Consider the following 12,735-nt stretch of genomic DNA (forward strand, 5'->3'; position numbering starts at 1 on the left):
AGCTTTATAAAAGATAAATAGATCTATCAATTAACTATATAAGAAGATAAAAGATTTTATTAAAGATATTTTTATTTATTTTAATAATCTTAACGCTAGCCTTAATTCTAATTTTAAATAATTATTAATAATATAATCGATAGTATAATTAATAATCTCAAAAATCTTATATTAATAAGTTTAGTCTATAGTTAGAAGAAATTTATAGATTTAATAATCGATATTAATAAGATCTTTAGTTAATTAAAAAGCTAGTTTAAATCTTAATAATTAATAACATCGATATCGCTATTTAAAAAGTTTAAGAATTAAAATTCTCGAAAGATATAGCTTAAAAATTCGAGTTAAAAAATATTAGAAATAAGTTTCTTAGCATAATATAATTATTAGAAATAAGCTTCTTAACGATATAGTATTAATAAAATTATTTTCATAACTCGATAAAGGTGTATCTAATTGAGGGTTAGTAGTATTAATAAGATAATTTAACTTCGTAGAAAGTCTATTATTATAGCGGAGTAGAAACTTTAATTAATTAAAGAAATAAATTTAATTTCTTACGTTATTAAGAATATATAATTATCGAGCAAAGAAAGCGTAATAAATAGATAAGTTAATACTTGCTTATACTTAATTCGATATTACTATTATTAATATAAAAGTATACTATAATAGCTGATATATAGGTAAATTAATTGATTATCTAGCTAATAGGATCTACTTACTAATATACTCGCATGCTAAGCCTTTATATCAAGCCTTGCAAGGCTGAATTCCATATCATAAATAGTCTAATAAGATAATATTATAATTAAAAGATTATTCTATTATTTAGATTCGCGGATACTACGAATTCGATTAACTCGAGTTTCTTAAAAATAGACGTCTTTTCTAATAGTATTTTCTTAAAGATTTATATTGACTTCTCTAGTAATAAGTTAAGTATAGAATTCTTCTCTCTAAAAATCTTTTTAGTATTCTTTAAAGGGGCTATTTAATAATAAGATTTCTTTTTAAGATAAATATATAACTAATTATTAGATAAAAACTTCTTTTAATATTTTCGATAAATTAGCGAATTTCTTATTTTATTTATAATAATATAATAAGTAATTAAGATAAACTTAATATTAACTTTCTCGTTCTTATAATCGAATTTCTTATCTTCTAAAATCTTATTCTTATATATATTATAAAAATAATTATTATTACTTATATAATATATTGAAGAATTCTATAAATATATAAAATTATAGTTTTTATAATAGCTTTTAGAAATAAAGCTCTTATTTCTAAGATTATAAAAGTATATTTTCTATAAAGATTAAGATATAGATATTCTTATAAATTCTTAATTATTATATTTTTAATTATCGCTATATTATCTAGTTAAATAAAATAAATATTTATTATAATTTTAGTAGTTCGTTTAATTTAAATACTATAATTAATTTAATTAGGCGTTTTCGATTATAATTATAAATAGCTACTTAAAAGCTAATAAAGTATTTTTTAGAGTTTAATTTTTCGAAGCTATAGTCGAAGTTTAAGTCTAAATTTAAGTCTAAAGCGAAGTTTATAGAAATTATTATTTAGATAACTATATATAAAAAGATATTTAATTATCTTAATTCTATTAATAAGGCGTATAAGCTTAAAAAATATAAGAGAAATATATAGAGAAATTTAGTTATTATTAATATTTATAGTCTAAATATAATAATCTTAGCTAATAAGAATAAGTATTATATATCTATAGATCTATTATAAAAAGATGAGAAGAAAGAAATAATTACTTTTAAGCTTTCTAAAATTTATCTTATTATTTTCTAAATAAAGATTAATCTTTATTAAATCGTTATTTATAATCTTAATCTCGATCTCTCTCTTAATCTCGATTTTAAATTTTCTTTTATATATTCTTATATTATAATTTTTTTTACTAATTAAAACGATATTATAGCTTTTTTCTATTATTAAGCTTTTTTATAAATTTATAAAGCGTAATCTAAGAAGTTAAAGAAGATATAGTAATTTAAAATCTAATTTTTAAATAATTTTATATTTAAGTAATTTAAGCGTGCTTTTTAAAGATTTCTATTTATATAATATATTTAGAGACGCTCTATACGTAGTTTATAGAATTATATCTACTATTAGTATTATTAAGAGTATAAATTTATCTTATAAATTAATCTAGAGTTAAGAATATAGATATTTTAAAACGATCTTATAGTCGGGTAAGTATTCTTTTTAATTCTATTTAAAATTATATTATTATATCTTTTTTATCTTAAAATAGAGTATTTAGCTATTAGAATAAGATAGCTTCTCGAAAATAAATTAAGAGATTTATATATATAATATTCTCTTCTTTAATTATAGCGTAGTCTTTTATATATTAATAGAAAGAATATACTTTTTAATATATAATTTCTTTATTATTAAAAATAATATTATTAATATTATATAATTCTTTAAGATCTAAATAAAAGAATTCTAGATTAAAAATATAGAAATTACTATTAGATCTCTTCGAAGTAGCTTATTTAAAAGATTCTAAAAGATTCTATAGATCTATTAAATTTATAATATTAGATATAAATTATAAATTTTTTATAATTACTTATATAGCTTATAATATAGTTTATTATATTATTAAATTCACTCTTATAGATAAAGACGATATTTATTAAGAGCTTTCTTAATTTTATAAAAGCTAATTTTCGCTAGAATTAAATCTTAAAGCGATATTTTCTAAATTAAAAGCTTCTAACTAATTAAAAGTCGATTTATTAAATTTATTATTAGAAAATTCTACATTTATAAAGTTTTAATATTTTTTATTATTATTTTTTAATATCTTATTAAATATAGCTTAATTTAATAAAAAGAGAATTCTATTTATCAAGTTCGTAGCTATATAAGAATTCTAGAGATTCGATACACTTAATTTCTTTAAAGTAAAATTTACTTCTAATATAAATTTCGAAAATAATAAAAAGAAAGATAAAAACTAAGATTAATAAAGAGATTAAGTTTTTCGCGTAAGTATTATAAATAATAATAAGAAAAGACTAATAAATCTTCTTTCTTTATCTTTATCGAGCTTAGAAAAAGAAGTTTTATTATTAAAATAAAAAGATTAAGTTATCTTAAGAAAAGAAGAAGATAATAACTCTAGAGAGATATTTATATAATCTCTTAAATTAGAATTTAAATTCTTGAGAATAGAGATATTTTTAGAATTAAGATAAGTTATTTTAGCTTACTAGATAAAAAAGTAATTAATATTTATATAATAATAAACTTTTTATATAAAGATAATAACTACTTCTATTAGAGCACTCGTAAATTTAAAATTATAATTTTAGAAAAGAGGGTAGATAAGAGATTTCTTCGATCGAGTAGTTTTTAAAGAAGAGATCGAGTTAATACTCTAAGATTAATCTCGTTAAACGTATAGATCTTAATTATATAAAATGTCGATAGATAAATTATAAGTCTATATAATCGATTTAATAATCTAATAATAATTTTTATTAGGAATCTACTTATAAAGTTTAAGATTTTTTATTAAGAAAGTTTAAAATTAAAAGGCGAGTAAAATCGTTAAGTCTAATAGAATAGATTTTCTAACTTTATTAATTATAAATAGTTATACTCTATTATAAAAAGATATAAAGAGAAAATAAAAAGAAGATTTATTGAGAAGAAAGGGAAGTATTAAGAATAAGAGATAAGTTTTCTTTAAAAGAAGAAAAGTTATTTAAAAAGATAAGGAGAATTAAATAGTTTTTATAGCGGTTCTTTCTTCTAGAAAAAGATTCTTTCTTTAAGAAAGTAATAAAAGAAAAACTTCTTAATATAAGAATAGTATTTTTAATATGAAAAATAATAAGAATAGTAATTAAAGAATATAGAAAAGTTAAGTATTATTATTAATTATTAGGAATACTATATAAAAAGCATATATATACTTCTAAAAAGAAGTTTTATAAAGAAGAGAAAGGTATTTCTTAGTTCTAATTATAATTAATTAATTAAGTTAAAGCTATAAACGTTCTCGAAGAAAGAAAAAGAAGCGATATATCAAGTTACGCTAGTAAGGTTTCTTACGCTATATCGAGAACGTAATACTTTAAATCTCGTATTTTTTAATTTTATTTATATGAGAGAATAGGGGTATAGAGGATATAAGGGGTATATCTTTACGCTAGCTACCCGATACTAACTTATCTTAATTACTCGATATTAATTTTACTCTTACTATTCGGCGCTAACTTACTCTGACTACCTAGCTCGAATTTTACTTTAACTACTCGGCACTAGTCTTACTTTAATAACCCGACGAAAATCGATTAAGTTATTTTATCTTATCTACTCGATTTTAAACCCTATTAGTATTAAGCTTCGTATTTATTAGATTTCGTCTATAAGAGAATATATACGAAGAAGAGTATTAAAATTCGAGTTATGTAACTCTTAACGATTACGTAATATGATTACGTAATACGCCTTAGCGTATCTATATCTAGTCGCTCTTTTCTTTATAGTAACTCTATAGTTAATAACTAAGTATCTTATCTTATATTTTTATAAGACTAAGTTCTATAATTTTTAAATCGTTAAAATACGAAGTTTACGCTTTATAATTTAAAAGAAAATCGAAAATTTTCAATAGAGAATAAAAAAGTTATTTTGAATTTAAATAATATACATCTATTTTTTAAAATTAGAGCTATCGAGCGAAATTTAATAAGAAATATCTAAATTTCTTACTTTTAAATAATTATAAGATTAAATTTCACAATTTTTTTATTATTAAAAAGCGTAAATTACGATCTATAATGAAAATAATTTTTTTTAATAGAAAATTAGAAATTAATAAAGTTATTAAATAATTAAAAGTAGAATAAGAGATTTTAATAGTTATAAACGTTAATTTATTTATTTACGATATCTAATTAAAAAGCGTAATAACTTTAAATTTATAGTTAACTATATATATATAAATTTAAGATTTTTTAACTTAGCTCTATCTTATTCTATTATATATATTAATTTTATAATATTATTAAATCTATTATATAAATACTATAATAGCTATAGAGATTTTTTTTAATCTTCTTAATATTTATATCTCTCTCTTTTAAAATAATTATAATTTAAATAAAATAAATTATCTCTATTATAGATAGTATTAAAAAAAAAAAAAAAAATTAAATAAAAAAATTAAATTTACTAAAACGCGAACTCGTTAATATTTAAAAATTATTAAAATTATTAAAAGTATAAGATCTATAATTATATAATTATATAATTAAGTTATATTATTAAAACTCTCTAAATCTTATTAATCTTTATCTTTATCTATTATTTTAATTTATTAAAAATAAAGCTATTTTATATTAAAAATAATTATTAATATATATAAAAGAATAAGATAGAGTTAAGTTGAAAAATCTTAAACTTATATATATTACGAGTAAAGGCCTATAAATTAAAATTTTAATTTTTTTTTAATTAGAGTTATCGAGTAAATTTTAATAAGCGATCTTTAATAAGCGATATCTGAATTCCTTATCTTTAAATATTTATAAGATTAAATTTAATAATTTTCTTTTATCTGAAAGTCTATATTACGTTCTATAATTTAAATAAAAAATCTTAAAAATTTAATAGAAAATAAAAAAGTTATTCTAAAATTAAATAATATATATCTATTTTTTAATTAGAGCTATCGAGCGAACTTTAATAAACGATATTTAAGCTTCTTACTTTTTAATAATTATAAGATCGAATTTTAAAATTCTTTTAGCATTAAATAGCGTAAACTACGCTTTATAATTTAAAAAAGAAATTTTAAAATTTTAATAAAAAATAAAAAATAAAAAAGTTATTTTATTTATAAGTAATATATATTTAATTTTTAATAAGAAGATATAAGAGAGCTATTAAGCTAACTTAGTTAATCTAATTAAAGAGCGTAGCGAACTCGAATTTATAATTAGCTATATATATAAATTTAGAATTACTACGCTCTTTAATTAAATCGACTAAATCATCGCGAATAAATAAATTAGCGTTTATAATTATCAAAATCTCTTATTCTCTTAATTCTACTTTTAACCCTTTAATAACTTTATTATTTTCTATTAAAATTTTAAAATTATTTTTTTAAACTATAAGGCGTAGATTGCGCTTTTAAATGCTATACAAATTTTGAAATTTAGTCTTATAATTATTAAAAGGCAAGGCACTCAAATATCGCTCACCAAAGATCGCTCACCAAAGATCGCTCACCAAAGATCGCTCACCAAAGATCGCTCATCAAATTTACTCGATAGGCCTGATCAAAAAAATGATTATGAATTTAATTCATATGTCTTTACTCGTATATACTAATACTATAATTCTATTAAGTATATTATCGATTTTCTACTAGCTATATAGCGAAAAGATATTAACTATTTATTCATTAGTCGAAAGTTGAAAATTAGCTATTTAACGACTAAAGAATTGTTTTCAAATCGATGAAAAACCCACTATTCTTTGCCAAGATCGTCCCGTGTACAGTACTGCTTTAGTTTTCTCGAGCTATTGTAGGTACGTATACATTACGCTCAAATATCTTTCGATGTAGACAATTCCCCAGTTCACCCTTTCGTCCTCGTAATGAACGGGTGCCGTAATGCTTCCGCAGGTGTACATCGTCTCTCAGGATTCAAGGAGAGACAACGGTCCAGCAGATCCACGAACGCATTTAATTCCTTGATCTCACCATCATTCATACCCTTTGCATTAGCCATCAATCTGGTTTTAAGGTCACGTGTAGGCTTGGAAAAGCTCATGATCCGAACAACATCCTTTTTCAAAAGTCAACTGTCTGATTCTCCGAGCTACAAGAGTTCGGGACAGAGAGCCTACCTTTCCCGTGACCTTGTCCTTTTCCACGCTTCTGAAGTTCAATAGATCATCGAAATGAAAGGCGGCGAATTGGGCCTTTCGGAGTATCTTGTGGCTGAATTTGCCTCGGCACTCCATGATTGCACGTAGCATTTGGTTGTTGCTACGTCCAGTGAACAGGATCTTTCCCGTATAGAGCTCAAAAAGGGTACATCCGACTGACCATACGTCAATTCCAAAATCGTAAGGCATTCCGAGAACTATAAATTTCCATCAGTGTCCCGGTCTGTAGCGGCATCAACAGGCAAGCACGTACTGATTTCTGGGGCCCGGTAAAAACGACTAACGAGGTATTGGGTAATTTCATTCTCAGACGCATCAGACGCAGAACCAAGATCGCAGATCTTGAGCACGTTGCGTGCCTCGTTGACCTTTAGCGGATCAGCACATTTGAGCCAATATTGAAAGGGCCAGCCACTCACGAGCACATTGTCCGGCTTGAGGTCCGCATGAAGGACGTTGCACTTCCTTAGAAGGCTCAAGCCCAAGAACATCTGCTGTGAGTACGCTCTGACGGCTTTCAAATTTATGCCCACGTCTCTCCCAAATTTCTTCAAGACTTCACGTAGGTTAATACTGACAGCGTTAGCGCTGAGGTCGAATGGTAGATCGAAGCGATACACATTGCTTATTACCTTAAATTCTCAAAGACCATGCACAAGTGGCCTTTGTGTTCAAAATAGCGTTCAAGTCTTATCATGTGCTTCTTATCCTCTGGATCCGCATACGAAAGCTTCTGGAGTATCTCAATCTCTTTGAGCCCAGCCTTCTTCCTAGGAACGATCTTAGCTCCAGACGCGAGTCCCAGGATGGATTGGCCTTACATTGTCTCATTGTTTCTGATAAGCTTGATAGCTACAAGACGCTTGGTGGTTTGGTCTGTTGCTCGCACTACTCCAGAAAACATCCCTTTACCCAGATTAGATTGAACGTGATAACGCCCGTCGAGAAGCTCGCCAAGTATGACTTTGTAGTAGCCTTCTGGATCATCCCAGTCATCAAGCATACTCATGTCAAGTGCTTTGGCTTGAGGTATGGCTACGGCTTTGGCAGCTATTTTCTCTGACTTCCGTGATGCGGCTGGAATTTCCGCAAACATATCAAGCTCATCATCTTCGGCGAACATATCCAATCCGTCGTCTGCCTTCTTCTCAACTGACTCTTGGATATCTGCGTCAGGTAGCAGAACATCTCGATCTTCCGTTGCCGTCTCATTGTAAGCCGCAAAAGGCATTTCGTCTTTACGCTGGTGCTCATCATGGCGCATCTTATCTTCTTGCATATCCTTCGTGGGATCGTAATCAGCCGCAGAAGGCTCATCTTCCGGCGTGAGCCCAATCGCTACGGCGCTACTGTTAGCAAGGTCGGCATCCTTAAATACCACGAAGTCGGTAGGTGATTCCTGTCCCGATGTGACTTGGGAGGTAGGACGAGGACTTTTCTGGGTGGACGCTTATCGTCACGTGTCAGCGGGTGCAATCAACGGAAAGCATTACAGCTTACCTTGGGCAGGATTGACTTCCGGCATTACGGTTGACTTTGGTGTCGATGGTGGAGAGGTAGTATCTAACGCTAAAGCCTGAACCAACAATGGGGTTGCTCGACCTCTATGCCTAGCCTTGATAGCCTCACGTCGTTTGCGACGCTCCTCGATCAAGATGGCCTCGTCAGCTGGCTGCGTACTTGTGGGTTGCGCGAATTTCCCTTTCTCCGCCGTGCTATCATTCTTGCTATCAGCAAATTGCGACCCTAGAGAAGACGGAACGTACTCAGCTTCCGAATCACTCCGTTCCCCAGCAGAAGTGTCAATACGCTGTATCTGATTGGTTCGAGTTTCAGCATCTCGTTTAAATTTTGCAGCAGCAACTGGGGAGTGACCCCGATCGCTCACTGACTGTTCTCTCGAAAGCCTCCTCTGGCTTTCTCTGTACCCTCTGTCAACTTGCTCACGCCGATGGCGGTCCCAATTTTCTCCCGTATGATGCCCACGAGTCTCTTCTCGCCTGGAACGGCCTTGCATAGGGGACCGGCTCCGCACAATTGGCCGCTTGTCCCGCAGCCGCCCATCCGCATCTTGTTCTTCGTAGCGGATGCCCCTGTCCGGACCATTGAATCCATTCGAATCATGATAGGGTCCGCGCGCGTTTGACCTAGAGCCTTGCGGATGGTCTTCGTAGCGGACCTTGAAACGACGGGGATCGTTCCGCGAGCGATCGTAGTGGTCATCGTCAACAGAGCGCTTCGCTCCCCGAACTTCTCTGTAGGGTGACCGAGAATCGGTGCGAGACTTGTGACGTCTGGGGGACCTAAGGGGTGAAGGAGATCGAGAGACTGATACACGTGTTCTGAATGAACGGTCAACGCTGTTGCCTTTCTTTGAAACAAATGTTGTAGTTGCCTTCTCTAAGTCTGACTCGACTATTTCACCCTCAGACGGTGGTGATATTGAATGAGAAGACATGATAAGTCGGTGAAAAGGGTCACTAGAACAGAGTCTTATCTGTATATGGTGATTGATTGTGAATTAGCCACTGATGCCAGACTGTGGTGAGGCTTTTGGCAATCGGTGAAAGATCCCCTCCCAGCACTATCCATGCATCATTATCGGTATAAGAGTATTCTCGAGGAAGCTTTAATTTTCAAGAACTTAGGACATTATAACCTTAGGTTTTGTTTGTCAGGTTTTAAGGTACATATCGGGAGCGTGCCACATTTATAGGAGGCTAAGAAGCGGCTCTGGCGATTCCTAGACGCCACATGTAAAATACTAAGTACCCCTGATTGCATAATCCTTGGGAAGAAAAAAGAATCCCCAATTCTGATATACCCCAAAAACAAAAAATAAGAATTTCAACTTTTCTATATATCTTCACAATTATATTTTATCATAATCTAGAAAATTATTAAAATTTAATAAATATAATATAGATTAAATTATAAAGTTTTTAAAAGATTTAAATATTTTATTATATTATAAAATAGAATAATAGCGAATTTTATAAAATGCTCTTAATAGCTTTAGAATAATCGAGATTTTTTTCCTTCAAATTTTTAAATTTATTTAATAGTCGAGATAATTTTTTAGCGTAATTAAAAAGCTTACTTTCTTATTATTTAAGATTAAAATTATAAAATATTCGATAATTATAAATTTAAAGTTAACTAATTAGATCTTTAGATTCGATAATTCTTACGCTAAAATTTATCTTATTTCTTTATTTCTAAATTAAAAGCGAGTATATACGAATATATTTAAAAGAGAAAGTTAAAAAAGAACTTTAAAATCTTTAAATCTACTCTTATTAATTTTCTTTCTTTTATAAAAAATATAATAATAAAAAAAGTTTATAGAGTTATAGAGTTAGCTATACGCTTTTAAATCGTATAGCGTAAATAAAATTTAATAAAGTATTTATAAAGATATATTAAAAACTAAGATTTTTATTTAAATTATTAAGCTTACGAGAAGAGTCTTTTTAATAGAAGTTCTTAAAGAGTTCTCGAAGAGCTCTCGAAGGGTTAGAGGGATTTTAAGAGGTCTTTCTTTAAGTATATTAAATAAATTATAATATCTCTCTCGATTCTTAGAATTAGATTCTCTAAAATCTTTTAAACTCTTTAAAACTCTTTAATAGCTCTTCGAGAGTTTCTATCGAGAAACTATTAAAGTAAACTTAAAATTAATTAAATATTATTATAATAATTAAATTTTAAATTTACTTTAATAGTCCCTCGATAGAAAATCTCGAAGAGTTCTTAAAGAGCCTTCGAAGGGTTCGAGGAGTTTTAGGAAATCTCTCTAAGAATAAAAAATAGTTAAAAACTAGTACTTGGCAAGCTTTTCACTACTGGGAAGGATACGCCCCAGTATATATTATTAAAGGTCGCTGCTACGCGTATAGCCCCTGTCTACTAGACGTATATATCCTTTACGCTTAAATTATATCTTCGAGATTTAGTCGTTAGCCTCTGGCAGGACTAGTCTGTTTAAATTTTAGCGTATCGCAAAAGCGAAGAAGCGAGTGTGTATAGGAGGGGCTCCCCGAAAGAAGAGAGGATTCTATTCACTCGTGATCGCTCTATAGATAGCAAGACTACTAGCTTTAAAGCTCTTAAGACTGCGTGTACCTGATATAAAGGGGGGGCTATACGCCTAGTAAATACAGGTAGAGGCTATACGCGTAGCAGCTGCCATATTAAATTAATATTTTAATATTTTATCTATATTATATAAATGAAATATTTTAAATAATTTAATATATAAAATATATAAAATATATAAAATATATAAAATATAATTTCTAGATTATAATTAATTATAGTTATTAATATATATAAAAGAATAAGATAGAATTAAGCTTAAAAATCTTAAATTTATATATATAGTTAATTATAAATTCGAGGTTATTACGCCTTTTAACTAGATCGACTAAGTTACCGCGGGTAAATAAATTAGCGTTCGCAATTATTAAAATCTCTTATTCTACTTTTAATCCTTTAATAACTTTATAATTTTCTATTAAAATTTTATAATTATTTTTTTAGATTATAGAGCGAAAATTGCGATTTTTAATAAGGTTAAAATTTTAAAATTTAATCTTATAATTATTAAAGAATAAGGATCTTAAATATCGCTTATTAAAGTTTAAGTTCGCTCGATAGCTCTAATTAAAAAATAGATATATATTATTTAATTTTAGAATAACATTTTTATTTTCTTTTAAAATTTTTTAATTATTTTTTTAAATTATATAACGTAATATAAGCTTTTAAATAAAAATAAAATTATTAAATTTAGTCTTATAAATATTTAAAGATAAAGAATTTAAATATCGCTTATTAAAGTTCGCTCGATAGCTTTAATTAAAAAAATAATTATGAATTTAATTCATAGGCCTTTACTCGTAAACCTATATATGAATTATTTAGGATTTTAATTTTTGATTTTGAGGTGTGCCAGAATTGGGGAATTTTTTTCCCCCTCAAGGATTATGCAATCAGGGGTACTTGATTAGTATCCCGGGCCCGTAATTATTTTCAGTTAACCTCACATCCTAGCTCGCCTCAAAATCTCAGCCATAACATATACCCCATAAGTCTCCAGTGTGTTAAGTCTTCTTCAACATGGGAGGAAATAGCAGAGAAGGTATTTCATGACAAAAGATATCAATAACTTATGTACCAACTAATCCTGATCTTAACGACAAGGTGGTAAGGCCAAGCCTCTCAAAGCACCCAAGAAGGAGAAAAAAGATCTGGACGAGGACGAGGTTGCATACAGAGAAAAGCAGAAGGCTGGTGGGTCATCTCAGATCTTTACCGATGAATTCATTGGCTAATTTGTGCCACCAGATGCGAAAGCGCAGAAAGAAATGGCCGAGAAGGCAAAGGGAAAGGGACCACTGAATGCAGGACAGCAAGGCATCAAGAAATCCGGGAAGAAATAGTTGATGTTATGAGAAGTGCTAGGCGACACGATACAATAGCGACTTGAAGCCCTGAATGGAGTTGATCGGGTTTATCCCAGACACTGCGAATAGTCGACGACTTCCATTGATGGTTGCTCATAATTCATCTACCACCAGTATCATTGTGGGGAAACACAACGATAATCACGAACTAAACAGATCAATACGTGGTCATCTTAATGTACTTGAAGAGTACGTCTACCTATTCTGCCGTTGCAAGCAGGCCAGTTTTGCTCGGAATCCATTCATGTTATACAGAAGACCTTGAATCATTCTTTCTAGATCATAGAAGTCCAAT

The 12,735-nt window shown here is 28.6% G+C and overlaps 3 protein-coding genes across 3 annotated transcripts; 1 reads left to right on the forward strand and 2 right to left on the reverse strand.

The window, feature by feature from the left end:
* Nucleotides 1-6,659: 6,659 nt before the first annotated feature.
* Nucleotides 6,660-7,047, reverse strand: HO133_009772 (uncharacterized protein; the record flags this gene model as incomplete). Its single annotated transcript, XM_037300631.1, has 2 exons — nt 6,660-6,869; nt 6,931-7,047. The coding sequence occupies 2 exons, from the start codon at nt 7,045-7,047 to the stop codon at nt 6,660-6,662; spliced, it is 327 nt and encodes a 108-aa protein (XP_037154479.1).
* Nucleotides 7,048-7,169: 122 nt separating this feature from the next.
* HO133_009773 (uncharacterized protein) lies at nt 7,170-9,430 on the reverse strand (the record flags this gene model as incomplete). The annotated part of the gene is made up of 4 exons (XM_037300632.1): nt 7,170-7,545; nt 7,605-7,742; nt 7,794-8,421; nt 8,473-9,430. The coding sequence occupies 4 exons, from the start codon at nt 9,428-9,430 to the stop codon at nt 7,170-7,172; spliced, it is 2,100 nt and encodes a 699-aa protein (XP_037154480.1).
* Nucleotides 9,431-12,093: 2,663 nt separating this feature from the next.
* Nucleotides 12,094-12,416, forward strand: HO133_009774 (uncharacterized protein; the record flags this gene model as incomplete). The annotated part of the gene is made up of 3 exons (XM_037300633.1): nt 12,094-12,115; nt 12,178-12,267; nt 12,322-12,416. 3 exons carry the CDS (start codon nt 12,094-12,096, stop codon nt 12,414-12,416), a joined length of 207 nt encoding a protein of 68 aa, XP_037154481.1.
* Nucleotides 12,417-12,735: the final 319 nt, after the last annotated feature.

The sequence above is a fragment of the Letharia lupina genome, assembly GCF_014066315.1.
Source record: "Letharia lupina isolate WasteWater1 chromosome Unknown contig_7, whole genome shotgun sequence".
NCBI classification, from domain to species: Eukaryota; Fungi; Ascomycota; class Lecanoromycetes; order Lecanorales; family Parmeliaceae; genus Letharia; species Letharia lupina.